Here is a 27,144-nt window from a genome sequence, read left to right on the forward strand (position 1 = left end):
GGGCATTTCTTTCACGTTCTTATATTATTATTATTATTGCCACACCAACCTTTTTTTTAACACCCCAATAATAAAATTAATCAGATTCCGAAGATGGTTGGTAAATTTTTTGAATTTTCATCTCGATACCATTTTTTGGGAAAATCGTGGGGGACTTTCTTTTTCACTGTTAATTCTCACTGCGTTGATGTGATAGTGGTAGACGTAGGCGATAAGGGAAAAGGTGGGGTTCTCTATCATCCACGATCTATTTGCACAAGGAGAGGGTTCTTCCAGTGTTGGGTTTGAGTTTTGGCAGGTGGTGGTGGTGGGTGATTATTCGTTTGTTAGGGGTTTAAACCCAAATAAAATGGATGAAAGTGGACCGAGAGAGAGAGAGAGAGAGAGAGAGGAAAGAAAAAAGAAAGAAAGGAAAAGATCTTATGCAGGTCCTTTTACAGCGCGTAGGGAGCAACAGAATGGTAAAACACTACTCACCACAATGCCAGCTTGAGGCCATCCGTGTTTATGGTATTTTTCTTCGGAAGAAAAATCAAGGTTGGGTAATGAAGATTTTTTTATACCATCAAAAGGTAGTTCATGTGCAGTGCCAAAGGCGCGCTCTTATAACCCGAACCAATGTTTTCAGTATCATATATAGGAATAGGACTACAGACCTATTGCAAGCCAAGGTTGCCTTCTCACCATAGAATATGATTGTACAAGTTTTATTCATCCATTACCAACTGTCCCAACTAACTACCAATGGATCAGATCGATTTTACTCGAGAACTGATCAATAGTTAGTAATGAGTAGGTGAAGACGTGTTTTGATCCCTTCTTGTGTTCTTCTTTAGGAAAATCCACTCTGTTTAACACTGCATTGATGTGGTGACCATAGATGTGTTTTCTTGAGATACAAGTGAATAGTATTTATGGTTATGTGCGCACCTCGTTGTCAGTGCAGTGTGAAATGCAGTGAAAAATGAAGTCACCGCAGTACGACTCTTGTATTTATTTATTTACGAGGGTTGATGGTGTTGTAACAAAGTTCAGATTCAGTAATTATTTGGTGGGATTTCAATTTTGGTTAGTTTGGATAATTATGGGAAAGTTTCACAAAAAATTGGAAATATTTTAAATATATACTAGATTCTTAGTAAAATCTATCATCTTCAGCCTCCCTAAGTATTTTTTTTATCATTTCCTTATTTAAATTTTCTAGAAAATAAAATTTTGAGGGTGAAGTGTAAAAATGGTATCATATTCCATGATTAATTGATAAGTTATTGATTAATGCTTTGATTCGTTGGTTTAATTGACTACCATAACAACTTGTTTAGTAGTATTGAAAGTATTGTGTATAAAAATACTTGCATGAAATTAATAGTATTTTTTTTTAAATAAAAAATTAATTTATATCTAAGGCTTTCTCCTCAGGAAAGATACTTGCACCTCAGTTACGTCTCAGTTGAGGAGTACACCTTTTATACGCCTCAACCACACCTTAGATGTTTGATTGGCTCACCCCAACGTCTCGGCACCTCGATTCATACGCCTCAAGTGCCTGTGAAAACACTGACCCGAACTAAACTTCCTTAGAAATTCAACAAACAGTACAATATATCTCTCCCATTACCCTCTTTGTTCTTCATCACCAGCTCTTCATTTTTCTTTCTAAGATTTTCTTTATAGTAACTCTAGAAGAAGATAAGAGAAAAGATATGAATGTTTTTATCTTTTATAGTGGGGAACGCCATAAGAAATTTGAATTGCTAGCTTTTACTAAACAAATTAATATACACTTTCTCTTACTCATAGTTCGTGATTCCTAGTTGTGTGAAAACCAATTTTGCCAAAAATCAATCATTCTTACAGCCACCAGTCACAAAGTTGGCTCATTATTAAGTCAATGTTACCATACACCAACGTGCCAAAGGAAAATTAAAAAACAAAAAAAAATCCAAATCCCTACAGAGATACAATTACGTCAAAAACCCAAATCTACTTCACACTACTTTTCATATAATTAATAATATCGAAAATGATTCTGAGGTTGTGGGACGGAGCAAAATTGAGAAGAAAGTGACCATCTTTCATTAATCAAGATTACCTTTTCAAGTGATTGGATTGAACAATCTTACCCTATTATGAAAATGGGGAAAATAAAACCTTCCATTTAAATTATTAGGTAATTGAACTTTTATCAGAAACCATTAAAAGTCCCCAAACCTCAGCTAGTTCCCCACCCCACCCAAACCCAACCTTTCCAGTATTTATTCAAACCTTGGGTATAAAATATACATATCTATATATAAGCACGTAGACCCAATCGAAGGCACTACATATATGGGTTCAAAACAAAACAATCAAGAGATCCCAGTGTGAGGAGACCCAACAGGAAACAAAAATGGAAACGCAGCTTTTCTTCTAGGATCCGTGAGTAACGCCAGGCCTCACTTAAGTTAAAACTGTACACTTATGTTGGATAAAGTCGGAAAGCCACTTTAAATCAACTTTTGTCAATCACCTCAGGAGGCAAGTTGAGATCGAAAAGCCCATCTCCACAAGCTTCCCTCCTAGCACGTTTCCGGGATGAGCAACCAGTCTCAAAATCTGTGGACCCAGAAGGCCGACCTGGTTCCAATCTCCCTCCTATATGTTGCACATGTCAGTAGCTTTTGAAAGTGATGTTGGGTCTTAATTTATCTTCATATTCGCTCTCACTTAAAATATAATCAAGAAGAATAATTATGGTGAAAAAAGATAAAAGAGTTGGGTTGAGATAAAAATGAACCGAGAAAATTTTCCATACCAGTACTAGAACCATATCGATCAGAATTATTGGCTTTGGTGCTCCAAACAGGAAGTTCTGATGCTCTCTCAACACCTTTTGATTTGTACGGAGCGATATTGTGGGTTGCAAGTTGGAGGGAACCCAATAAATCATTTTCAATGCATTCATACCTGCTCATGTAATCCATGTGAAATTGGGAACAATGAAAGAGTAAATCTTAATGGAGTTTAGGGTATTATACGAACCAAACTTACATTTTCTTACAAAGCCTATCAGTGACCAAGGACAGATTGATTACTTGCATCCTTATCGACATGACTTTATCCTCAGAATACCCATCAAATGGTTCCTCTATAAACTTCGATAGCTTCTCCACATTTGATTCGAGCTGCTGTTGCTGGTCTTCAAATAGGTGCTGTTTTAATTCTCTTTCTTCCTTGGTCATCTCATCCTTGAAGAGGTCATCCCCAAACATGTAAAATGCAAATGGGTATGAATATGAGAGAACCCGCCTAGACCTGAAGAGTCTGTTGAGTCCATTTGTTACCCAACTAAAATCTTTCAGTGTGGAGTCCTTGCTCTCCAAAGTTGATATCTTATCCTGTATTGTTTCTTTAAGATTCGTTTCAAGCTTAAAAGAGTCTGTATGAGCTTTGTAACGATTGTGATAGTGCATGTATCGATAAAGGTCCCTCTTTGCACGCTCTGATTTCTTCTCTCGTTCTTCTTTGTAGCGTCCGCAACTGTGACCATTGATGCTTGACCATGTGTGCTCCCGGCCAGTTGCTCCACCACACAACCAACTGCACGAAGGCAAATAAATTTAACGTAAAATCAAGGTCACAAGAGAGGCTAAGCATTGCACAAATAGTCGTGTCACAAGATAAGGATGCAATAGACTTATCATGTATGAAAAGCATAAACAAGAACTACATCTTCTAAAACACTTATCTTGGAAGAAATGCTTCAATCCAAATTAAACACACATTATATTACAAAACTGGGGATTGGGCAACAATCACATCAGATGCAGAGTCACGTTTTTCAGGAAAATTAGATTCTCATAATGAAAATGAGGTAAGATATAGTTTAGCCTAAATTACAAAGCCTGCTAATACCTGATTTGCTAATCTATATGGTCATGTAGTTAAGTCCGTAAAGTGAGATCTAGCTTGAAAAGCATGCATCAGTAGTGATGGGAGCTTGAGTTAACCCTAGATAGTAGAATCGTTCTTCAGATCCTTACACATCACACAGGATGATATGCATGCCACATGGGGTTAGTCTGTGCTCTAAGAGAGAAAAAAAAACTCAACAACAGCTTTCTCATGGATTATTTTCACTTCAAACCAAATTATGTGCTAGAACATATGAGAATTTGAAAATCTAGAAGAAAAAAATTATCTGAAAGATGCAAAATATTAGTTGATAAAAGATAAAGAGTATAAGGGTGAGAGACTTTCATTCACTCATACTTTCTCATAATATTAGAGTAGTACCATACCCTTGAAATGAATTATATAACAAATACCATACATGGATATATGGGGGTATTTTGGGAGACTTCAGTTGGCCAGTGAAATAACATAATAGGTCAAATTCAAGTTCAGTGTGAATCCAGAGACTTAAGACCGATATTAGAATTATTTATATGGGTCCCGTTCAATGGCTAACTTTTTGGCAAAACATTTTTCAAAACATGAGTTAGAAGTTTTGGAATGGGCTGAATTTTGGTGAGGATGATCTCTATAGAGATCATCATCACCAAAAATCAGCCCATTCCAAAACTTCTAACCCCATCAAAAATAGTTTACAAAAAATGGACGGTCCACGATTTTTCAACTTGTAAACATGGGTTAGAAGTTTTGGAATGGGCTGATTTTTGGTGAGGATGATCTCCTCACTGTAAAGATCATCCTCACCAAAAATCAGCCCATTCCAAAACTTCTAACTCATGTTTTGAAAAATGTTTTGTCAAAAAGTTAGCCATTGAACGCTACCCTATTTATATATAAAAAAAAAAGAAGCACCAATATCAGAATTACTATCAAAGCTAAGGCATTACTAGTAGTAAAGAAGTGTTGAGATATCAGGAGAATGGTCCACCACAAAGAATATGCACGAAGAGAAACTGAAGATGGGAAGAATACTCACCAAAATGCTTGTCCACAAATACAGCTCACTAGGTTGCAGCCACCATTCTTTTCAACAGGTTTGTGACACTTTGGGCAAGGCTTTGTGTTGACTGTAATCCAATTAACAGTCTCTGATTCATCATGGCATTTCTTGGTCCAAAGCTCCCACATCAGGCATGAACAAGGTGAGTGTGCTTCGGATGAGCAACTGAAACAGAATTGTAACCCACAAGCACATTCCACCTCGCAATATTCATCATCCTCAACACGTATTGCATTACCACAATGGGGAACACTGGGACACCATTTGACCATTTTGTTATCCTCAATATACGACTCTAAAAGAAACCGTTCAAAACGCTCTGCCAGATCACGATCCCTTGCACTGACTAGATTCCTGATAATAGCTTCGTCACAAATAGCATTGCACTTGTGCGCCATGCACCTAATGCGCCTACTTTGTCCTTCATTAATTTTTACAATAAAATGCTCTGTCCAACCTAACCACAAATGCATATATGTGTGAACCCTCAATTAAAAAGTTGTACAGATTTCTTTGATGGGAACTGAAAATGCAGAATTTCTTTCATCAGTATTAAGTGTTCCTCAGAAAAAAATAATCAATAAAATACCATAACCTGGTTGACACTTATTACCAGGGGCGGATTTAGAGTGGGAGCAATGGGGGCACTTGCCCCCACAAGAATTTTCAAACCTTCTTTGGAGTAATGAACTATTGCTCTCCCAATTTGTTTCACTCTTAGTTGCCCCCACAAAACAGTTTCCATTGTTATGTTGCCCCCACAAAAAAAAAAATTACAATCTTCGTTGCCCTCACAAAAAAACTTCCACTCTTACATTGCCCCCACATGAGTAAATCCTGGCTCCGCCCCTGCTTATTACAACACCTCTTCCAAACTGCTGCTATGAGTGACCAGTCCAATGGAAGAGTAGGGGTTGTAAATGGCTTTGGATTTCAACCAAAGAGGAAACAAATTACAGTAAAAAATATAAAATAAAAATAAGGTTATGGCTCATAACCAGTGACAAAAAATCTGCATTTTTTGAAAAAATAAAATCATGATTTTTTCAAAAAATCATGAAGTTTTGGAAAAAAAGAACTTTGATTTTTCAAAAAATCATGATTTAATGTATGATTTTTTGAAAAAATCACAAATTTATTTTTATTTTTAGTATTTTTAATGGTCATTTTATCATTTAATACATAAAATGCATATTTTTTTATTTAAAAAAAATTAATTTTGAATTTATCTGATGTTTTTCCAACTTTTGCCAACTTTTTTTGAAGCCCTCTTGAAGAATTATTTCCAAACCCTGACTTTGTCACTATGCTCACAACAAATTTGTAAAAAAATTATGGAAATTAAAAAGACATGTCAGAAACTTATTCAACAGGATTTTGCTATTATGGTGGAAAACTGTAGACAAGTAGCAGAGTGCTTACAATTGTTGCAAAAGCAGTGGCCACAGTCCATTGCAGTAGCCTCATCTGTTGAAATGTCCTCCATGCAGATATTGCATGTTACCTTGCACAAGGACTGGGACGAGGCAACATTTTTATACTCGAGCACAGTCACACCCGCTTCAGAAAATAATCGATCTTTCCCCTTCTCCACAAGCACTGCCAACAACTTCTCAACATCCCAACGGTGATAAATAAGTAAAGTCCGTGCGTGTTGTTCGCTGAGTTTTAGCAACTCCATCACTCTACGCAAATCTTCCCTCTGCGTGGATTTATTCTAATAGCTTATTACCAGCCATGAAAATACAAATTGCAGCAGGAACGATAACAATGGTTAGGAAGTTTCACCTGAGCCACTAAAAGAGATGCTTTTGTGATTACCTGCAAAAGGCTCAGAGTGTCACGTACAGAAATCTAAAGCAAAAAAAAAAAAAGCATCATTGCAAAAACACTCTTTTTTATTCTCATATTTTTCCACATTTTTTAGAAAAATGAAGACCTTATAATCATAGTATTAAATTTCGACATATTTCCACGAAATATTTCAATTTCCACAACTTCCGACATGCAATTTAACCGACCATTTATATATATATTTCAGTGGAAATCACTATTCATTTCGTGAAATATTTTGATGAACAGTGAATTTCAGCCAAAATTATCATTTTTTAGGTGTAAAAATGGAATATTTCAGTGGAAATATTTCGATGAATAGTAAATTTCAACCGAAATATTTTATTTAAAAAAAAAAAAAAACTTATAATTGCTTTTAGGAAGAACTTGTAAATTATACATAGTATTTACTAATAAAAATTGCATAGAACATTCATCCATTAGTATAAATGAATTATGATTAGTTAGTTATATATATCATCTTATTTTAATGTATTCTAAGCACATTAGTACGTTTATATAAGCACAAATACAATCAACCATATTTCAATTAGTTGGATACATCATACATTAGCAATTTATTAATACTTATTCAAAGAATAAAAGAAATATAATTACACATGAATGCAATACTTAATACTTTCTTCATATTAATGCCTTACATATTAAGTTGTATGTAGTTAATGCAACATTATTATTGTTATTTCCACTATCAGCCTCTCAATACATGTGCGTATGACTAGCAAAATGTTATTGATGTTCAATTTCTCACTCCATATGATAGTTTATTGTATTTTGATGACTTAATGAGTGTGCTTTAATGCCTATTTTATCATTTCCTACATGTTTAATGAAAATTTCATTAATATTTCTGTCATTTCCAAATATTGTATTCATTTCCACATTCATCGAAATATTTCCATTTCCAGACTAACTGAAATAGACACCGAAATCAAAATTTAATACCTTGCTTATAATACCAACTCATGATATATTTTAGTAATTTCAATTGAATTGTGCCTTTAATTACTGACAGAACATAACCTCACATCTCTTGCACTTTCCCCTCTATTGATACCAACCCACACATTTTTCTCTCCATCTCTCCCTTCAAAAGTGAACTTTTTTCCTTAAAAAATTTAAATCCTCATAACCATTGTATGCTGGTATGTAGAAAATATATAACCGTTAGAAAGTTCAGCTGAGATATTTGCCATGATATCTATAAAAGATATTTTCATTTGATTCATAAAATGGAATTTATTTTGATTTGAGCATTCATATTATGACCCTTCAAAGTTAAATTTTCCTTGACTAAATATAGTCATTTAAGTCAAGGTTTAAATCTCATCTTGAGGAATTTTCTCGGGCAGGAGAATAAACTGAGACTGTTATTAAGACAATCCCAAAAACATTCTAAGTTTTGGTTAGGTCTTGGCAAGGATATGGTTGCAAATTGCAACTACTCATCTACAAGGCATCTTTCCACACGTCTATAAATAGACACGCTCCTTCTGAAAAGGTGTCCCAATGTCCATAAAAGAGATTCTTTGTTCTTCTCAAATGAAAAAATTTCAGCAACAGCGTTCTCTAAATAGAAAGGAAGCCACATTTTCCTATCTCTATAACACATTTCATAAATTTATTTGAGTAGTCATTTGAGGGCATAGAACAATTGAAGCTTATTGTGGTCCCTTTTTAGTAATTAAAATAAATTTACTAGTTTCAAGATTAGTTTTGTTCAGTTACTATATAAGATTAAATAATTAATATTTCACCTAACGGTGGGATTAAGTTGTAAGTGGTTAGCTTTCTTAAAGATTTGATTGATTTACTTTATAATTTTATCTTCAGGAAGCGAGCTTTAGGGATTTAGGTTGAAAAAGAAAAAGTATTTGGGAGAAACTTTTTAGGAGATTTTCCCCCCTCAAAGAGATGAGATATATTAAGCCCCCTCCCTGCAGCCTCCCTCTCGGAATGGTCCTATTAATAACATATATTAGTATTTAGCTATTTTTAATGTTTTAATTTTCATGTTGGTAATAACTGGTATCAAAGCACTTTCCTGGACAATGCAATAAAACTTATTACATGAGAGTGCAATTTTTCTTGGAGGTATGTGTTCCAAGTTCATGAAACCAAGAGATTAGCTAGAGCTTTCAGGTCGTGCGAATTTGAATTTTTCTGGCGCGAATCAAACAGGGAAGTTGATAACTTAGCTATATTCGGATCAAAATCTTGTTTGCTTGTTTTTTTGTGGAGGAATTTCATCATGGGTTGTGTTCATTTCTCTCGGATAACAACATTACTTGTAATTAAGTCCGTCTATCATTACCTTGCTTCTATTGTGTTTCATGTTGCGTACCATTAACCATAGCTTATCAATTTAAAAAATAAAATAAAAAATTGAGCTCAATTAACGATGGGTATGTTATGAAGGCCAAAGTATGGAAGAAAACCCCCAAATATTCCCTCAAAGCTATCGCCTTTGCTACTAATCGAAATCACATTGCATTAACAGAAGACATGGATTTAAACAGAATTCAATTGGAGGAACAAGAGTCCTTTAGCTGAACCAATTTTTTTTTTTTAGATAAGGCTTTGATCATGATGAACTTTTAGGGTTACTAATTTTAAGCTTTTAACCTAACTCACACACACACACACACACACAAAAATCCATCTTTTTCAGCAAAATAGCTGCAATTCAATGAAAATTTACAAAAACCTAAAATCGAAAAACATTCCAACAAATTGACACAATTATTGTCCAAACAATCTAAAAATTAAACTCTTTCTCTCACCTTACTCGAAGAAGAACTTTGAGTCGGCCATCCAAAAGGATCTTCTTCGTTCTCGATCCCATCATCAACAGAGTCTCGATCAGAGCAATAATCATCATCATCATCACTGCACACGAAATCCCCCATTGATCGATCCCCAGACAACAGTACCAGAAATTTTGATAATTCGATCGATCCCAGCGATCACGTTCCCGAAGGAGATCAGTTTCCGGGAAAAATTGTGCCGGAATCCGGAAGGTTTTCCGTTGAGAATGAGAGCTTCGAGGGGGAAGCAAAATTGAAGAAAAACGAGAGAGAGAGAATAAACTCCAGAGCCCTCCTGTAGTCCTGTCGGCTTATTATATTTCTCAAATAAAAGAAGCCGTCTAATTTAACGGTGAGGATTTTAAGATGTTACTATTACTAACGCCGTCACTAATCCCTGACCTCACCGCAACGGTGGATTTGTGGTACGTGGTAGTAGAGTATTATCTTTCCGGTTAAGGTAATTTAGATATACCCCCATGACATTTTTACAATATTGGAGATACCCCTGTTTTTTCAAAATTATGATATGCCCCTTCATTTTTTTGGGGGTTTTGTTAACGTGTTCTCTTATTGCACACGTTAAGTGTAATAAATAAACCTTGGGCAAGGCATTTGAGGGTACTTTGGCAAACAAATAATTTTTCAAGGGCATTTTGCTTGCAAAATCCAATTTTCAAAATGTATTTATTGCTTTTTAACATGTGTCCTTAAGGCACATTTTAACATGACCCTCTTTTTAAGAACTAAGATAGCATGTCCTCTTAGAGCCCCCACTAATCGTGGGTGTATGTGCAGTCTCACCCTACATGCATCAAGTTGGGCTAAATCCCCAAAGGTGGGCCACTAAGGGGTGGATTCAACTTCAAGATCTTCGTTTCCTAACATGTGGTCTTGGCCATCTCATCAATCGTTAAGAGTTTTGCCTTTGATATTTGTAGATGTTATTTTTGTGATTGACCTCGAGATCTCATTTTTAGCAAAAATCATTTACTAATGAATCATATAAATAATAGAAAAAATATCGAAAAAGAGAAAGAACACAAAGAGATTTTTTATGTGATTCGACAAACGTGCATACGTCCACGGGTTCGGGGAGTCATTTCACTATAGATCTCCAGTTACATAACTTCCTCTCTCTTTTTCTCTTCTTTTTTTTCCTCCTTTTTTCAATGGCTTCCAAACCTTTAAATAGTAAAATCCTAATTAATTACAATTGACCATATTATCCCTTATCCAAAATAATAATTACATAACAAGGAGAAGATTCCTTTTAAATTAGGAATCTTCCTTAATAAACTAGAATACTCTTCAAATAATGCCATGTGTCCACCTCGAGATACGTATTGATGGTGCGAATGGATGATCCAGATAGGAAACGATTTTAACCATCCACATTATGATCCGACGGCTGCGATCTTCGTTGGACAATTGTCGAAAAGTTCGAACCGTAGGCGCAATGCACCATCTTTCTCTTTTTCCAGCTTTTCTTTTTGGTTTTTTATTTTCATCCTCCTTGTCGCAAAACCCATAGTCCTTGCATTCTATCTTTTTTTTTTTTTTACTGTATAGAGATTTGTACCTCGACAAAACGCGATCTGAAACCCTAGATCTGTAAGGGTTGATACTGATGTCAGTCTTCGATCTACATGTGTATGTCGTGTCCCTTCTTTCGTTCCCACGGACGGCACCAATTGTGACGGTCATTTTTGTGATTGACCTCGAGATCTCATTTTTAGCAAAGATCATTCACCAATGAATCATAGAAATAATAAAAAAAAATACCGAAAAAGAAAAAAAACACAAATAAATTTTTTACGTGGTTCGACAAACGTGCCTATGTTCACGGGCTCGGGGAGCCATTTCACTATAGATCTCTAGTTACATAACCTCTTTTCTCTTTTTCTCTCATCTTTTTTCCTCATTTTTTTTAATGGCTTCCAAGCCTTTAAATAGATAAACCCTAATTAATTACAATTGACCATATTGTTCCTTATCCAAAATAACAATTATATAACAAAGAGAAGATTCCTCTTAAATTAATAATCTTCCTTAATAAACTAGAATACTCTTCAAATAATACCACGTGTCCACGTCGAGATACGCATTGATGATGCGAATGGACGATCTGGATAGGAGACGATTTTAACCCTCCACAATATTCAATCATAAATTATGACAAATGAGATAAATGGCCTCATCTTCAACTTGAAGGAATTTTTTTTTTTTTTTTGAATTTCTTTAATCAAAATTCATTCATCTTCAAAGCTCTTTAACCTATGGTAAATTATTTTAATCCACTAAACCTCATCTCCAATCCCTTGTCTTTAAGAGTTTGACTTAAATTCTCTTAGAAAATCTTTTTTTATTTTATTTTATTTTTTATATTCAAATTTCAGCATCTTCTCCTTTAAAATCTTATCTAAACCTTGAAGTTTGAAGGTTGAATTGGAGGATAATAATTTCTTTTAAAAGTTGAATTAGATAAAGTTAAGGTTGAAAAGTTGGATAAGAATTCTTGGCCAAGAGATTCAAGATGAATGAATTCGGAAAAGGTTTTCTTTACAGGTTGAATAAGAGGGCATTTAGACTCTTTTTTTCATTAGAGAAGACCGAGATGAAGGGATTGTCAGCAGTTTGAAAACATATGGGGTATGTCTGAATCATCCCCCCTTCTTATAATTAATACTTTCTCGTTGACTTCTCACGTTCTGTTCAGGCGATAAATTGAAAATAATCGGGGAAGAATGATTGTCGCGTTGGATAACACTTTTCTAAGCTCAAACGACGTTTAAGGCAATCTACACGTGTCTCACATAGATTAACTCTCTCCTTAGGTCTTCGTCACAACTCACAATTAAGTACTATTATATGCTTCGCCACTTTTTTACCAGTACATATTTGTATTTATTTCTCACCACAAAATTGCATATGGCAATATGAAATTGCTGAAGTAACATTTAAATTGACATCGATTCTCACGTTGCTGATGTGGATATATGTACGGAGTTATAAATGCTTTTTCACTGAGATATGAGTGAGAAAAATATTTATGATTATGTGTAGACCTCTACATCAATGATGTGAGAATCAATGTCAATTTTAATGTTACTCCTACACGACTCATTTCATAATCCCTTAAACATAGTAAAACCAAAGGATAGGTAGAGAGATCAAATCGATGTTTTAAAAATCAAAACAGTGATTTAATTAAATTTTGTTAAATGGGTTGGGCCATTGTTCACTTTGTTTGGATGGCTATATATATTTTTAAATTATTTTAAATATGTGTACTTTTCAATGAAACTTATATCCATGGACACAGAGTCCAGAGTCCGACTTTGAAGAAACCTCCTTGATACAAGACATGTGACAATTTGAATTTATTTCACATCTCTACATTTTTGTTAAAATTTGAACTATCTCCTTGAAAATGCTACATGTAGTAATCTAATGGAGAGGGTTCCTTCAAAATTTTGAAGTGGGTTCCGTTTAACACATTGCAAGACTCACTCATTATAATTATCTAAGTATAAGTATTAATATCAAGATGACGATAATGTTATGAGCTCTGCTGGAGTAGCTCAGTTGGTTAGAGCGTGTGGCTGTTAACCACAAGGTCGAAGGTTCAAGCCCTTCCTCTAGCGGATTAGTTTATAACTAAAATTAATCATAAAAATTAAATTTTGCATCGTCGAATTGTTGATTTTAGGATGTCAGAAAAAACAATGTAGAAAGAACTCCACTAGACAATAAATTAAGTAAAAGTCGATTAGAGCACGTTTGGATAGAAAGTACCTAAGAAGAAAGTAGTTTTGAAAATAAGTTTTAAAAAGTAGAAAGTAGTTTCTGTGTTTTAAAAAAAATTATGATATTTTACTTGTTTTTTAAAATGAATCCAAACAAACAAACTATTTTTTTATGTGTATCCAAACAGGTTCTTAAGATGATTTGAGCATGTTCATTGAAGATTGATTACAATCCCAATTAAAAAAATAACCAAGTTGAAGATCGTAAAAGAGTGAAAGTCCGAAGAATGTGAATGATGACAGTGAAAGCAATCAAGAACTCATTCTCAAAAAACAAAACTCAATCAACAACAATAGACATAATTTCATACTGTTTTTTCAAATCCCAAAGAAATACTTGCATAATGAAATATATATTCAAACCAACTATCGCAGGGCAACTTTGAGGTTATGTGTCCAAGTCCAGCTTGTCCATCCAAAACACAAAAATGAAGTATATAACACTATAAATCACTTAAGACATGTGATGAAGGAAAGCACTTCAGATGAAACAAAATGAGAAATCTGCTCTTGTTAGTATCTAAATAATTCATCAATGTTTTTTGATACATCAAATAATTTATCAAATTAATTACCAAACTACCAATGCAAACCCTATCAAAATTTACTTTATCTAATTCATCACCACTCTACCCACAACTACTTAACACTCGTACAATAAAATAAAGATCAATGTTAGGATTCCAATTCCTCAACATTGGTTCGAAAAATATAATCTTCATCATCTAACTCCTCATGAAGTAAAGAAATAGATGTCATGTCGAACCTCTCGCTGCTGCCTTTACAATCTTCTATTGATCTCCTCCCCTGATAAAAATAATGACATATGAGATTGCATCTAAGGGGAGGTTCTAAAAGTAAAGGAAATAGAAGACCAACTAGGACAAGATCGAGAATTGCTTTACTTGTTAAGAAAAAAAAACAGATCCAGAAATGAAAAATGACCTATCAGGACCACAAAAATTGATTTAACAAACCTATATAAACATACAAAAATGTAGAGAATTGCTATTGACACCCCAACTTTTACTTATTACACCCCAATTAAAAATAAAGAATTAAGCGAATGGTTGAGAATTAGTAAAAGTTGTGGTTCCAATAGAAGTCCTCTCGTTTTGCTTTTTTTTTTTGCTAGATTTCTGGCTTTTGGGTTTAGGATTTTATGAGCCTAATCATAATTGTAAACAACTGCTGAAATTGTTTGAACGAGTGTTATAATGTTTTGTAATGTTGAGATTATAATTTGAGCCAGACCTTGGTAATGTTTTAAGAATGTGTTTTAAAATTTAATTGGGGTGTAACAAGTAAAAGTTGGGGTGCCAATAACATCACTTAAAATTTATCGCCAAGTTACTTATACAAACCTTCTTCAAGATATAAAAGAAATAGTGGAATCCTTCACCAAATGTTTTCCATTCAATGGACCAGGTAAACTCTGGAGCTTCAAAAAGTGGACGCCTAAAGTGTGGCTGTGGATAATACACATTACAAATTTAGAGATAAGAAGCAAAATAATAAAAGTAGCTCTATATTTAAGAGAGCTTCTACCACACCAACTTTTGCTAACACCACCCCAAGATTTGTGCTAATTCTTTAATGATTTACATATTGGGGTGGTGTTAGCAAAAGTTGGTGTGGCAATAGAATCTCTCATATTTAATTGTTGTAAACTTGTAATACCTGCCCAAAAGAAATTGATATGAAAATTCCATCTGGTTTCAGAACACGATGAACACCTTGAAGCATCGCCATTACTTTGTTTACTGTTGTAGGTCGTGGATTCCAGGGGTCACCACTGTCCACGAACAATACATCCTTCAAATTCAAATTTACATGTATATTTCAGTAAAAAAGATAAGCAATAAAGCAAATGGTATAGTAGGTAATAAAACAAAGTTCAAAACGCCTTTAATGCTTACCATAGTTCCTTTCTCGATGACCACGTCGAAAGACTCCTCACTAAAGGGTAGGTCTAGCATGTCCGCCACTAACACTTTGATATCTGATAACAGAAGGAAAAAACGATGGATAAAATTAAAATTGCTGAGTTGTGTTATTCTCTACTCCTTATAAAATGAGGGGCAAAACAAGAGATCTGCTGTTGGCACCCCAACTTTTACTTACCACAACCCAATTTCTTAATTATTTATCATACCCCACTTAAAAATTAAAACACACTCTTTAAACATCACAAAGGTTTGGCTCAATTTATGATCTCACAATTACAAAACATAATAACACTCATCCAAACAATTTTAGTAGTTGTTTACAATTATTATTAGGCTCATATAAAATTCTAAACCCAGAAAATAGAAATCTAGCAAAAAGAAATGAGAAAGCTTCTAATGGTATCCCAACTTTTACTTATTCTCATCCATTTACTTGTTTCTTTATTTTTAATTGGGGTATGATAACTAAAATTTGGGGTGCCAATAGTAGCTCTCAAGAGAAAAATACAATGATTTTGATGTCAGCATTGTAATATAAGTGGATCACATATTTAATTTGAAAAGCTGAAAGTAATACTAGAAGATAGTACATAGTTGTTCGGGGCCATATTGATCTTTTATAGAAATTTCAGGTATGACTTTGTCATTTTTTGCTGCAATTTCAAGAAGCAAATTCCCTCTTATCAAACATCTAGAAATCATCAATTATGATTAGGGGTTTGGAGACATAGCTCAATTGGTTGACATATTATAATGCAACTTTAAGGAATCCTCCTCAAATGATTCAGATTATTCTGTTATATTTATTAAGCAAGTCGAGAACATGTAGAATAGAACACAGAACACACCTTTATATCCATTGGCTAGTAATCTCCTCTGCATCCTTTCCACGGCAACTGCGGAGAGATCGGTGCAAGTTATTTCAGTAATCCCATCTTTGAAAAGTTCTTCGCACAACTGTGAGTTTCCACAGCCAAGCTCCAACACCTACATCAAATCAATCAGGTTTGTCACTCTCAAAGCCATTAAACATTTAAATGCCTCGTCCCAACTACTAGACCCATTTCTTGGATCATAATTTACAAAGCCTATCTTTGTTAAAATTCCAAATATAAAAAAAAAATTGTTATGTAGATGTTTTTGTTTCTTCCATTGATGTCTATTGGGCCTTTTGTGTCTCTTTCCACAGTTGGTCTCCATTTGGTTTTTGTGACTCTTTAAAGAGAACATGTCTCTTTACATAGGTGTTTTAAAATGCTGCATATATGGGTCTACTGAAATAACTGAATTTGGAATTCTTCTTCCCGATTTCATAGTCTTGAAGATAAATGGTATTCGCAAAATTGAACTCGAATTAAGTACAATCTTATTCATAGAGCAGAGTTGCTGACCTTCATGTAGGGTGAATAAAGATTCAATCTATCTGTCTTTTGGATCCAAATCCAACAATTTTAACTATAAAATTTGTGGTCGGCAACATAAATCCTACTATTTCTCATTCAATTTCAAATTTATATTTAGAAGAGCTATTAACTTCAATTAAGCAAAGGATCTTCAGATGTTTTCTTAGTAACCCAATTGGATTCCTAATTGGGCTGTTTGATTGCTCTTTCAGAGATTAAAAAACAGACCCAAAAGGCTTAAGAGATACAACCAACATACAGAAGAAGTAGGGTGAATAAAGATTCAATCTTTCTGTCTTTTGGATTCAAATCCAACAATTTTAACTATAAAATTTCAGGTCAGCAATAAAAATCCTATTATTTCTCACTCAATTTCAAATTTATATTGAGAAGAGCTATTATATTATCTTCTACTAAGAAATGGGTTTTCAGACATTTTCTTAACAACTCAATTGGATGCCAAATTAGGCTGTTTGATTACCCTTTTAGAGATTTTTTTTTTTTAAAAAAAAAAAAAAAAAAAGAACAAAAAAGGCTTAAAAAGAGTGATTGGAGATACAACCAACATACAGAAGAATTGGGTTTGATGTGGTGTTGAATGAGATGTCGAAAATGAGAGTAATCCTTGAACCATTCATAGTGATCTTCTGAACTGAATCGATCGTTCCTGAAACATTCAAAAGCAAAGGAAGGATTTTTCAAACAACTTCAGTTACTCTTTTAGAAACAAATCAAACCCCCAGAAAGCAAAACATAAACTCACTAGAGAGAGAGAGAAAAAGAACCAGTAGTTAGGGTCAAGATAAGCCAATGCGGTCGACGGACAAACGTCGTTTTTTTGTGATTCCTTCGGACTTTGGTCGAGATCCATTACGAAAGGAAGATGGGCAAAACCCTAAAAATACGAGTTTTAAACCTACTAGAAATATGTTAAACAAAAAAATTAAAAAAAAGGTTTCCATTGCCGGGATTTGAACCCGGGTCGTCTGGGTGAAAGCCAGATATCCTAACCGGACTAGACGACAATGGAATTGTGATAGATTTGAGAACTGAATAAATTTATCCTTTTTTCAATCTTAGAGCTCCATAGCCTCCAACCGATGTAAAACAATCTTGGAAAATCCAAAAACGCTTTTTCACTACACTGCACTGACGTGACCATGCGCACATAATCTATTTTGAGTGCTGATTTTTTCGCTCAGGATACAAAATTGTACATATTTATGGGGATATCCATTTGAGTATCTCTAGGGGGGGGGGGGGGGGGGGTGCGGAGAAATCTATAATTCTTGTACCCGCCATGTCAATTGAGTTTTTGAGTTATCCTGTCAGGTTGAGTTACGAAATCATTACACATCTATTTTCCTTATATCTTGAGAAGAAAAAATCTATAATTATCTACATATTGTGACTTTAACGCACTATTGTAGGAAGTCATTTTTTTATTTTTTTGCCAAATGAATGTTGTAGGAAGTCACTTGAATAGTTCTATAATCTAAAAGATTATTAAGTAGGTCAATTAGCATCGTTTGCGTGACTTATCCCCAAAAAAACCCAAGGGATACAATCTTGATCTCGAGATTAAATGGTATAAACAATAAAACAATTAGATTCACTCTTCATAGACAAACTTGGGATTCGCAATTCAAGGCCTGCCAATGCTTAACTCAACCGGCTATTATATTTGATGTATGTATATATATGTATAGCTAGATGTATGATTATATATATATATATATATATATAAATAATAATATTACTTTTATATTTAATCACTTTTTTTTTTACTAGAGTAGAGTTTGGGCCCTTTTTGGTTTTAATGAAAAGCAATATAAAACAACTCCAAATGATTTGAAAATTGCATGGATTTTTTTTTTTTGCTTTGGCGAAAGATGCATGAATTTAATATTATTATTTTTTTATAAAATCAAAATGAAAACAAAGCTTGACCCGAGCTCAAGAGGGCCAGGTTTGGGTTTGATCAACTTATAATCAATAGGGGTATGGGGCTAGCCTAAGGTACAATCCGCCTCTTTAGAGTTAGGTTAGGATTCAACCAAGTTCCACTTGAAACTTTCCATTGAAATCTTAGGTGGTGTTTGTTTCCGCTTCAAAATGCAGATTTCAGTGCGTTTGCGCTGAAAATCTGCGGTTAGGTCCGAAATTACCGTTTGTTATGAAATTGCGTTACGAATTTGCGTTACAAATTTGCGTTTTCAAACGCAGATGTGAGAAGCTGGTAAAAGACCCTTTTTCAATTTGCGTTTGCGGGAGAATCCAACACCGAAAAACGGTTCAGCTGAAAAGACAGAAATACCCCCGGATTTTTCTTCTCTATTTCTCTTCTTCCCTTCTTTGCAACAGAACCACACACAGTTTCAATGGTTTTCTAGAAAAACAGATAAAAAAGGAAAGGGGGAGAAAAGAAGAAGAAGAATAAGGAGGAAGAGAGAGAGAGAGAGGAACCTGGATGAAGTCGTTGATTCTCCGAAGTAACACTTACGTGTTGAATTTATCACCAAATCCCCACTTGTCTTCTACTTCGTCTTCTTCAAGGGGTTTTTTTTTTTTTTTTTCTCCTCTCTTCTGAAATAAACAAGGCTGAGTTGCTGTATTCAATGAAGCCAGGCCTTGACTTCAGTCTTTCATGAAAGACTGAGGTTATTTAGATTAAAACCCTATATTATTGTTGTAAATATTTGAGAAATCCTATGTTTCAAATTAATGATATCCCCCTTGACCACAGTCTTCTATGAAAGAATTTCTAAAAAGAACAATTTGAATTTTTTGAAAAGAACAATTCAAAAATTGAAATATTGAATCAAAACGACATTTTAAACCATGGAAATAACTAAGAAGTTTTTTATTTTTTCTTAATTAGCTAGAGTCATTTTATTGTATTTTTGAAACAAAAAAGACGAGTCGAAGACTCGATTCTTGGTGCCAATCAAAAATAAAAGAAAGGTGGGTTTTGCTTAAAATTGCTTCGGTCAACTAATAACCAATAGTTTTGCTCTTGAGATTTTTTTTTTTTGATCATGTACTACTGGAAGTTGGATAGCTACCACGCTCTATGTCACAACATGGGCCACTTCATACTTTTTTGTCAAGCAATTTGCCTCAGCCCACATTTTGAGGATCTAAAACACTAAAATCCACTGTTCATTTTAACTACTAAAACGTGAACAATTACGTTTTTGTTATAACAATAAAAAATCAGTACAAAATAATTATTTTTCTGGTTCAAAATGAAATTGTCACTTTAAAAACCTCCGAATTGGTCGTAAATATCTATATTTTAAAATTATTTTCTAATTATTTCTTACCATGTGCATCTAAGGATTTTTTTTAAACATTACTTTTATTTTTATTGTTGTTCTTGCCACCATTCTTGAATCTTTTCTATGAATTGATCATCCTATCAAAATCATCAAATTCAACGTCATCCACATGTGCATTGTAAATCTTTGAATCACGTGGACCCAAGTTACCAAATACACTCCTCATATTTCTATCTGTTAGGCGATTTGGAATGAATGAAATGGTGACTTTTTTTATGGTAAAGAGTATGATCTTTATGAGTTCATTATCTATATCCTTGGGTTCATGTGTTTTTGGTGCAAAAAATTTGAATAGTTTAAGAGAGTATTGTAGGTCTTCTTGACCACCTGTGTTCTTTTGATGATATAATGCATGTTATGTACATAAAAGAAAATCAAAGTAGAACTTTAGAAATATATAAATTAGTAAATCCTAATATGTTTATTCGTTGTATCCCTTTTCCACTTCTTTTCAATTTTTTTTCTTCTTCCTATAATAGGCCTACCTATTCCACTGTGAGGTTTGCCAAGATGTTGCATGGGTGCATCAAATGGAGTAAATTCATTAATGTGTGTGATGTGGTGTAATTTTTGATGCATTATGTTGGATTGCATATTATGCAGGTATTTTGTTTATCAGAAGAATTTCATATGTCCATTTTTTAGAGGAGATGCTATCGAAATTTCTATAGAATTATAAATTTTTTATAATTTTTTAAAGAATTATAAACTTTTTAAAATTAAAATAATTATTTTTATAAATTTGTAATATAAATTTATTATATTTATATATATTTAATGTAATTATATATTATAAGGGTATTCTGATAATTTTAATGCGTTCTGGGTGTACTATCAACTTAAGGGTATTCTGGTCATTTTACCATAATACAACAGATTTCAGAAGCTGTATCAAACAATAATTACCAGATTCTGGTAAACAGCACAACACTTTTATAAAGCTGTAACAAACAAGCTTTTCAGTGTTTCAGCTTCAGACAGCAGATTCTGACAGCAAATTCTAACAGCAAATTCTAACAGCAGATTCAGACAGTTGAATCAAACGGGGCCTTACTAATTATGTCAAACTGATCAATTGGACCAAAAAAAAAAAACAATACCTACATAACATTTTTTAAATGCCAATGGGCAATGAACAAAAATAATGAAATAAAAATAGTTCAAACTTATGAAAATTTATAACATTATGGGAATCAAGAAAATTTGAAGCTAGAAATCCTTAAATTTGAGATTTATCAATTATCAAGTATTGAAAAAACGAAAAAATGAAAAATCTAATTTGCATTATAGCGTCGAGTTCACCACTTTTTAACTTAGTGTTGAGTTCATCAAATTTTAACTTAATGCAAACGTATCACCAAGTATCAAGTTCATCATTTTTATTTTATTACTATTGAGTTCGACGGTAATTAAATAAAAAGTGGTGAATTGGACGTAGTAATGCAAATCGGAATTTTTTTTTTCATTTTGATACTTGCCTAATCTCCTTAAAATACCCCAAAAATGAATAAATTATGGTTGCAAATCAAAAGTTACAATGTAATCATAAAAAAATTCGAATCTTAACTTCGTTCTTCAAGGGTTATTGGGACTATTTAGATTATTAAATTATAAATCCAGTAGCACATAATTCTAGTTTTCATGGAAAATTCAGATTAAAAAGATTTTTATTCAAAAATAATAGTTTTGAGCTTGATCATAGGTATCGAAAATGAATGGCTATCAAACTCCCAAATTTAAAATTAAAATTAGACTGTGAAAATTAATTTTTTTTTTGTGTTCTTAAATTTTTTTTCCTTTATAACCTCGTGACGTCAGATTATATTTTTGTATGCCACAAATTGATGCTATTAGAATCCACTTTAAGGTATGTTTGAGTAACAAATTAATTTTATAAATTTGCATTTATGACATGGATCCCCACTCTAAGGTTGGTTTGTTGGGTAATAAAGTGAGGTTTGATGAGTAACAAACTTCATAAAGTAAGGTTCCCTTTGAGTTATCAGAACTCGAAGAGAGTTTTTTTCTAATAAAAATGCAACAGTTGGCTCTGCCAAGTAAAGAGAGAGCTATAGGGATACGGCACGGCATGCTCCCACGAACGAAAACACAAAACAAAGAAGAAAGGGAGATGGAAACTTGCATACTCGGAGATCCATGAAGCCACTAGATCCACCCCCAATCGCGAGAAGAATTTAGCCGGATCACAAAATGGTTAATGCTCCCAGCCATGATGACAGACCCACAACCTCAGAAGAGCATGTAGTGGTAGTAACTTCAATCTCTTCTAACAAAAATATATTGTAATTTTTTTTTTTTCCAACCATGTTATTCGTTCTATGAAATTCAATATTATTTTTTTGTTTTGGGGGGGGGGGGGGGATTCTAATGTAGGAAACATGGTCCGGTGATGAGAATGACGACAAAAGTCGTGCTATTGAGCTATCCCTTGCAGAATTACGAAGAAAGGGGAAAATGTCACCTGTGAGTAATAATCATTATTGGAAGTTGTTTCAAATTAATAATCAAACAGTTGTTCCCAAGTGAACAGTAGAATTATGCATTTTATTGTGTTTGTAGTGGTGCGTTCTTGGTGAATCCAGAGTTTCCATTGTAGATTTAAGTCCATTGTGTACTAGAATTCGCTTAAATGCTTGATAGGATGCTAAATTATAAAGCCTAGTATCAAGATATTGGATAGGAGGATATCCATGTCAATGTCATGGGTTAATACTTAATATGTATGTACTCCCTCATCACCTTAGAACAAATTTTTTTTAATGTGCCTATACATTTTGTTTCTTTTGTCTTTGATTACTATAATTTTGTTATGGTTGTTCGACAGGTTTCTGCAATATTGCTCTTCCTGTCGAAGAAGGTATCTGCAATGTTTTAGCTCACATGTGGTTGGAAGCGGAGACAGTGTTAGGATCAAGTTGTGGAAAGCGATTAGAGTTCGATAAACAAATTGGACATTTTTTCGAACTCATGATTGAAAAAGATCCTTCTCCAGTCTATGGTGACGGGTTCAGAGCAGCTAATGAAGTTGTGTCTAACAACGGCCTCAGGCACGCCCTTGACCATGTACGGGCCACTGGACAATTACTGGCTTAAGGCTTGAGGCTTGAGTCTTTAAAATCATGATTTATGTCATTTAATTTTTCTCTTCACTTGCCACATGAGAGAACGTGTGTAAATATTTTAAATTAGAAAAAAAATACTCTTGGATATATCTACTAATTCATTCAAATAATTATCTTCTCGAAATCTATGTGAAATATATTTTGCAAATTACAAAAAAAATCGTAAAAAATTTGGGTGATTTAGACATGCCCCCTACGTTTTGCTAAGTATTCGAGATACCTTCTAATGTTTTGAAATTGATGACATGCATCCCTTGACCTTAGTCTTTTAAATAAGTTAAGGGAAATGGACTCAAATGCCCTCATCTTCAACCTCTAGTCAAAATCCCAAAAATATTTATTAATGGATATGGACTAATATATTTATAATAATAAATAGAATAATATTTGGTCTTAGAAAATTTCCAAGACAGAAACATAGATGCTTCTAAGTTTATTATAAGGAAAAGTGTATTTTGTCATGAAAAAGACTTGTTTCAATAATTAACAATAATTTACTTGATTAATTACAAGAATCTTAACACATTTATACATGAAAACAAATCATAACTACTCTAACTAATCTATTGTGATGACCACTCTAACTTATAAAATTGTCTTAAAATATAATTTGGTGTGTCTTTATACACCTTATTACAATGCATTGTAATATTCAAATATTTATCTCCTCAGAATTTGCTTCCAAAAACAAAAAAGAAAACCATTGAGAGGCCGCAACTCACCCCCACTAACAATGCCATCCCTGATCATTGTCACCACACCAAAAGAACCAGAAATCTAAATGAGGAGATATTACAAGAAAATAAGAAATTTACCTCTTGAAATTGATTTTTTGATAAAATATTTTATTTTTTTTCCCTTTGAACTATATATTTTTCATTTAAGAAGTGTACACCATTTTTTGAAGAATAAGTTTTCCTATTAAACATAGTCTTCTGTATACATTTCTCTCCCTAAAACCCTATTTAGTTCTTGTTGAAGAAAGTATAAATTTTAGGATCCCGCAAATGCCCCCACTTTTTACATTTAAACTGGTATATAATTGGGTTCATTTTGGCCAAAAATCAGAAAATTGCAGCAGCACTCTAGAAAATTACATTGGTTAATATTCAAAATTACAAAAATAACTTTTTTACAATGTAATAGTCAAAACTCATTTTATCAATATTTTAAATTATGGATAAGTCCTTTTGATACATGTGCATTTACACATGCCACCTTCAAGTTAGAAATAAAATAAGATTTGTTTCTTACAAATTTGGAACCTGTTTTTCATGTATTTGCACTAAAATGGTATTTCTAGAAATAGGATTTAAAAAAAACCAGAATTTTATTTTTAATTCTAAATTATGAAATCAGTTTCTACAATAGTGTGTAAGCAAACAAGTTTTCTGGATTCTGGAAATCAGTTTAATTCCAACAATCCAAAATCAGAATCTAATAATCCAAAATAAAATAGAAAGGTGTCTCACCACATTCAATATATCTTGAAATCTCAACTCTCTTCACTTTTGTTGAATTATTGGGAATTGCTGAAGCATCCAACTGCAAGAACATAGAAATCACAACAAACCCACTCCCCATTTTCTCTCTAACAACTCTTTTACTCAAATTCAAGGACCAAAATCCCGCTAGTCCATGGTGGTAGTCTTCAATCACAACTTTCAAAAACAAAAATATTCCAACCCAAAAAGCTAATCTGGCTACTTGTCTGATTCTTGTGGATGTGAAAGTGTTGTTAAATAGATTGACAACAGAAGCTGAAGCATAGAGAGGAAACCACAAGTACCAATCTACACAAACACATAAGAAACCAAAAAATAAATAAAAATGGAACTATTATAAAAATTGATTTTGTTTTGTTTTAATTTAATGAAGAAAGGGGATTTCAGGGAAGAATTACCTGGGTCATTTAATTGAACTAATGCAGAGTAGGCAAAGAGAGAAGCCATTAATAGAGAACATAGAGGGAATAGCTTTGTGGGTTTTGCCATTTTTTGTTTCAGAGTTTTTCTGCAAATGAAGGTGTGATTTGAAGTTTTCAAATGGTTAGAGAAGTCAACGGTTCTGGTTGTAGGTCCCCCATGTTTTCAAAATGATGGCATGCCCCCCTCCTTGAACTCAGTCTTTTCTGATGGACTAATAGAAAAAGATTTAGATGCCCTCCTTTTCAACCCATAGTTAAATTTTCATAAACTAATTGACTTAGGAGAGATTTTTCATATATGTATAGTTGCTTCTCTTACCAACTCAAATCCGGTTGAACCCCTCTTCACCTACATTAACCACTAATCCTTTGCTTGCTTAGCAAAAAAAATATATTTAGAATTAAGATTAAAGAGCTTGAACTATGATAGATTTCAAAAGAAAATGAAGATTTTCTTTACAAGAGGTAAAGAAAGAGGGGAGTTGTATGATATTCTCATATGGAGTTGTTTATTTATTGGGTGGCCATCTACTTGGGATATGAGATGGCCACCCAAAAAATTATCGAGTCCATGGTGATAGACTCAAAATTGGATAATAAATTTCGGTTGCATTGGTTACCCATTATTGACACCTTAGTTCTAGGCCTTATCATATATTTGCATGGTCCTCCATGATGATCATCATCAAAGCCTTAATTATCCCAAATAAATTTGGTCCATTGAGTAATTATTATTTCTCAAATCAATTCCATTTATGTAAGCATGTATTCTTTGGGATCACATAAGCATTTGCTGACTACAATACTGTGGCCCACATTGTCTATTATATTGATAAATACATTTATAACAAGTAATTAATTTGTAATTGGAACATGCGAATCAAGAAAGCCCCTATAGCTCAGTGGTAGAGCGTCAGTCTTGTAAACTGAAGGTCTGTAGTTCGATCCTGCATGGGGGCAATTATTATTAAATTTTATTTACATACCTTCCTAGAGGAAATACATGTTTTTATCCTAAAGATAAATTACACATATCTCGAGAAAAATCTCAACCATTGACTTTGTGTTTAAATGGTTGCGATCATGTGCTTCTTCCAGGAGCCATTCTTCATGAGTCACCGGAAATTGACCCACACATATAAAAAGTTTACAGAGTTAGATAGGACTCTGTGATGCCAAATCCGATCTTGAAAAAACCAATTTAAAACAACAGTAGGGAATCGGGTGTAATTTCATTAACTCAAGCCCAACAATAGGGCCCGAATCGTGTGGGCCGGAGTCTGATCCAAACACGGCCAATTAGGAAGGAAATAATTAGAGTAAAGTTTCTATTATTATTAATATTCTTCACCCACGATCACTGTCCAAACACGGAAATTTTTTTTTTCAGACTTTTTTAACAGAGCTAATCAATCACATGAACCCGCGTGTATTGAATAATTCTTAATTTACAAAACTATCCTTGCCATGTTTGATGAGGCACGCACTGGAGAACATGGTTTTTAAATTTGGTATTGCTTCTCGTCTCGTTTAATTCCAATATCAAGTTGTCTTGGACAAATTTTCCGATACATTTGAGACATCTCGTGAGATAACCGAAAAAATAAAACGTGAGATGTAAAACTCGGTCAAAAAATGATTTTGTGAATTGGTTTCGTTCAGTTATTATATCGAGTTAACTCGGACGATACGTCTCGATCTCTAATGAGTTAAAAAACCATACTGTAGAGTCTGTGACCACTGTGAGAAAAAAAAAAAAAGAATAATTTATCAAAACGGTAGAGTTTTCGAAATTAATTCCGAAAACGGTACACTGTAACAATTAATTCCGAAAACGGTAAATTTACCGTTTTCGGAATTAATATTTTTTATCAAAACGGTAAAAACAGTAAAATATTTTTTTTTTAATACCGAAAATACCCTTTTTTTGTTTTACATATATATTTACAATTTTAAC

The 27,144-nt window shown here is 33.5% G+C and overlaps 3 protein-coding genes and 3 non-coding genes across 8 annotated transcripts; 2 read left to right on the forward strand and 4 right to left on the reverse strand.

Annotated features, from left to right (window-relative positions):
• Window positions 1–2,266: 2,266 nt before the first annotated feature.
• On the reverse strand, window positions 2,267–9,914 carry LOC147403536 (putative E3 ubiquitin-protein ligase ARI2). Of its 2 annotated transcripts, none has more exons than XM_086439140.1 (7): window positions 9,592–9,913; window positions 6,743–6,775; window positions 6,377–6,656; window positions 4,931–5,411; window positions 3,031–3,579; window positions 2,795–2,946; window positions 2,267–2,634 (listed from the first exon to the last, which is right to left on the reverse strand). In XM_086439140.1, exons 1-7 carry the CDS (start codon window positions 9,715–9,717, stop codon window positions 2,492–2,494), a joined length of 1,764 nt encoding a protein of 587 aa, XP_086295266.1. In that variant the 5' UTR covers window positions 9,718–9,913; the 3' UTR covers window positions 2,267–2,491. The 2 variants fall into 2 exon arrangements, with proteins under 2 accessions (XP_086295266.1, XP_086295267.1); XM_086439141.1 differs by having other exon boundaries at window positions 2,566–2,705; window positions 9,592–9,914.
• A 3,274-nt stretch (window positions 9,915–13,188) lies between these two features.
• TRNAN-GUU (transfer RNA asparagine (anticodon GUU)) lies at window positions 13,189–13,262 on the forward strand. Its single transcript has one exon. It is a non-coding gene; the product is annotated as a tRNA-Asn (tRNA).
• Window positions 13,263–13,910: 648 nt separating this feature from the next.
• Window positions 13,911–17,713, reverse strand: LOC147403538 (S-adenosyl-L-methionine-dependent methyltransferases superfamily protein). Of its 2 annotated transcripts, none has more exons than XM_086439142.1 (7): window positions 17,562–17,713; window positions 17,347–17,443; window positions 16,222–16,360; window positions 15,344–15,426; window positions 15,105–15,239; window positions 14,789–14,893; window positions 13,911–14,231 (listed from the first exon to the last, which is right to left on the reverse strand). In XM_086439142.1, the coding sequence occupies exons 1-7, from the start codon at window positions 17,645–17,647 to the stop codon at window positions 14,100–14,102; spliced, it is 777 nt and encodes a 258-aa protein (XP_086295268.1). In that variant the 5' UTR covers window positions 17,648–17,713; the 3' UTR covers window positions 13,911–14,099. The 2 variants fall into 2 exon arrangements, with proteins under 2 accessions (XP_086295268.1, XP_086295269.1); XM_086439143.1 differs by having other exon boundaries at window positions 17,339–17,443.
• Window positions 17,714–17,732: 19 nt separating this feature from the next.
• TRNAE-UUC (transfer RNA glutamic acid (anticodon UUC)) lies at window positions 17,733–17,806 on the reverse strand. Its single transcript has one exon. It is a non-coding gene; the product is annotated as a tRNA-Glu (tRNA).
• Window positions 17,807–24,519: 6,713 nt separating this feature from the next.
• Window positions 24,520–25,300, reverse strand: LOC147403540 (transmembrane family 220 helix protein). Its single transcript, XM_086437664.1, has 2 exons — window positions 25,164–25,300; window positions 24,520–25,053 (listed from the first exon to the last, which is right to left on the reverse strand). The coding sequence occupies exons 1-2, from the start codon at window positions 25,252–25,254 to the stop codon at window positions 24,698–24,700; spliced, it is 447 nt and encodes a 148-aa protein (XP_086293790.1). The 5' UTR covers window positions 25,255–25,300; the 3' UTR covers window positions 24,520–24,697.
• A 775-nt stretch (window positions 25,301–26,075) lies between these two features.
• TRNAT-UGU (transfer RNA threonine (anticodon UGU)) lies at window positions 26,076–26,147 on the forward strand. Its single transcript has one exon. It is a non-coding gene; the product is annotated as a tRNA-Thr (tRNA).
• The last annotated feature ends 997 nt before the right edge of the window (window positions 26,148–27,144 follow it).

Source organism: Akebia trifoliata, chromosome 4, assembly GCF_017979445.1.
Source record: "Akebia trifoliata isolate Shusen 1 chromosome 4, ASM1797944v1, whole genome shotgun sequence".
NCBI classification, from domain to species: domain Eukaryota; kingdom Viridiplantae; phylum Streptophyta; class Magnoliopsida; order Ranunculales; family Lardizabalaceae; genus Akebia; species Akebia trifoliata.

Excerpts from the sequence above, each read along its gene's own strand:
- LOC147403536 (XM_086439140.1), bottom strand. The coding sequence starts at position 9,717 with ATGGGGGATTTCGTGTGCAGTGATGATGATGATGATTATTGCTCTGAT. Across the intron at positions 3,580-4,930 it reads ATTTGTGGACAAGCATTTTG|TTGGTTGTGTGGTGGAGCAA; the intron begins GTGAGTATTCTT and ends GCCTTCGTGCAG. Across the intron at positions 2,947-3,030 it reads GATAGGCTTTGTAAGAAAAT|GTATGAATGCATTGAAAATG; the intron begins GTAAGTTTGGTT and ends TTACATGAGCAG.
- LOC147403540 (XM_086437664.1), bottom strand. The coding sequence starts at position 25,254 with ATGGCAAAACCCACAAAGCTATTCCCTCTATGTTCTCTATTAATGGCT. Across the intron at positions 25,054-25,163 it reads AGTTCAATTAAATGACCCAG|ATTGGTACTTGTGGTTTCCT; the intron begins GTAATTCTTCCC and ends GTGTTTGTGTAG.
- LOC147403538 (XM_086439142.1), bottom strand. The coding sequence starts at position 17,647 with ATGGATCTCGACCAAAGTCCGAAGGAATCACAAAAAAACGACGTTTGT. Across the intron at positions 16,361-17,346 it reads ACATCAAACCCAATTCTTCT|GTGTTGGAGCTTGGCTGTGG; the intron begins GTATGTTGGTTG and ends GATTTGATGTAG. Across the intron at positions 14,232-14,788 it reads TCTTTTATATCTTGAAGAAG|GGGAGGAGATCAATAGAAGA; the intron begins GTTTGTATAAGT and ends TATTTTTATCAG.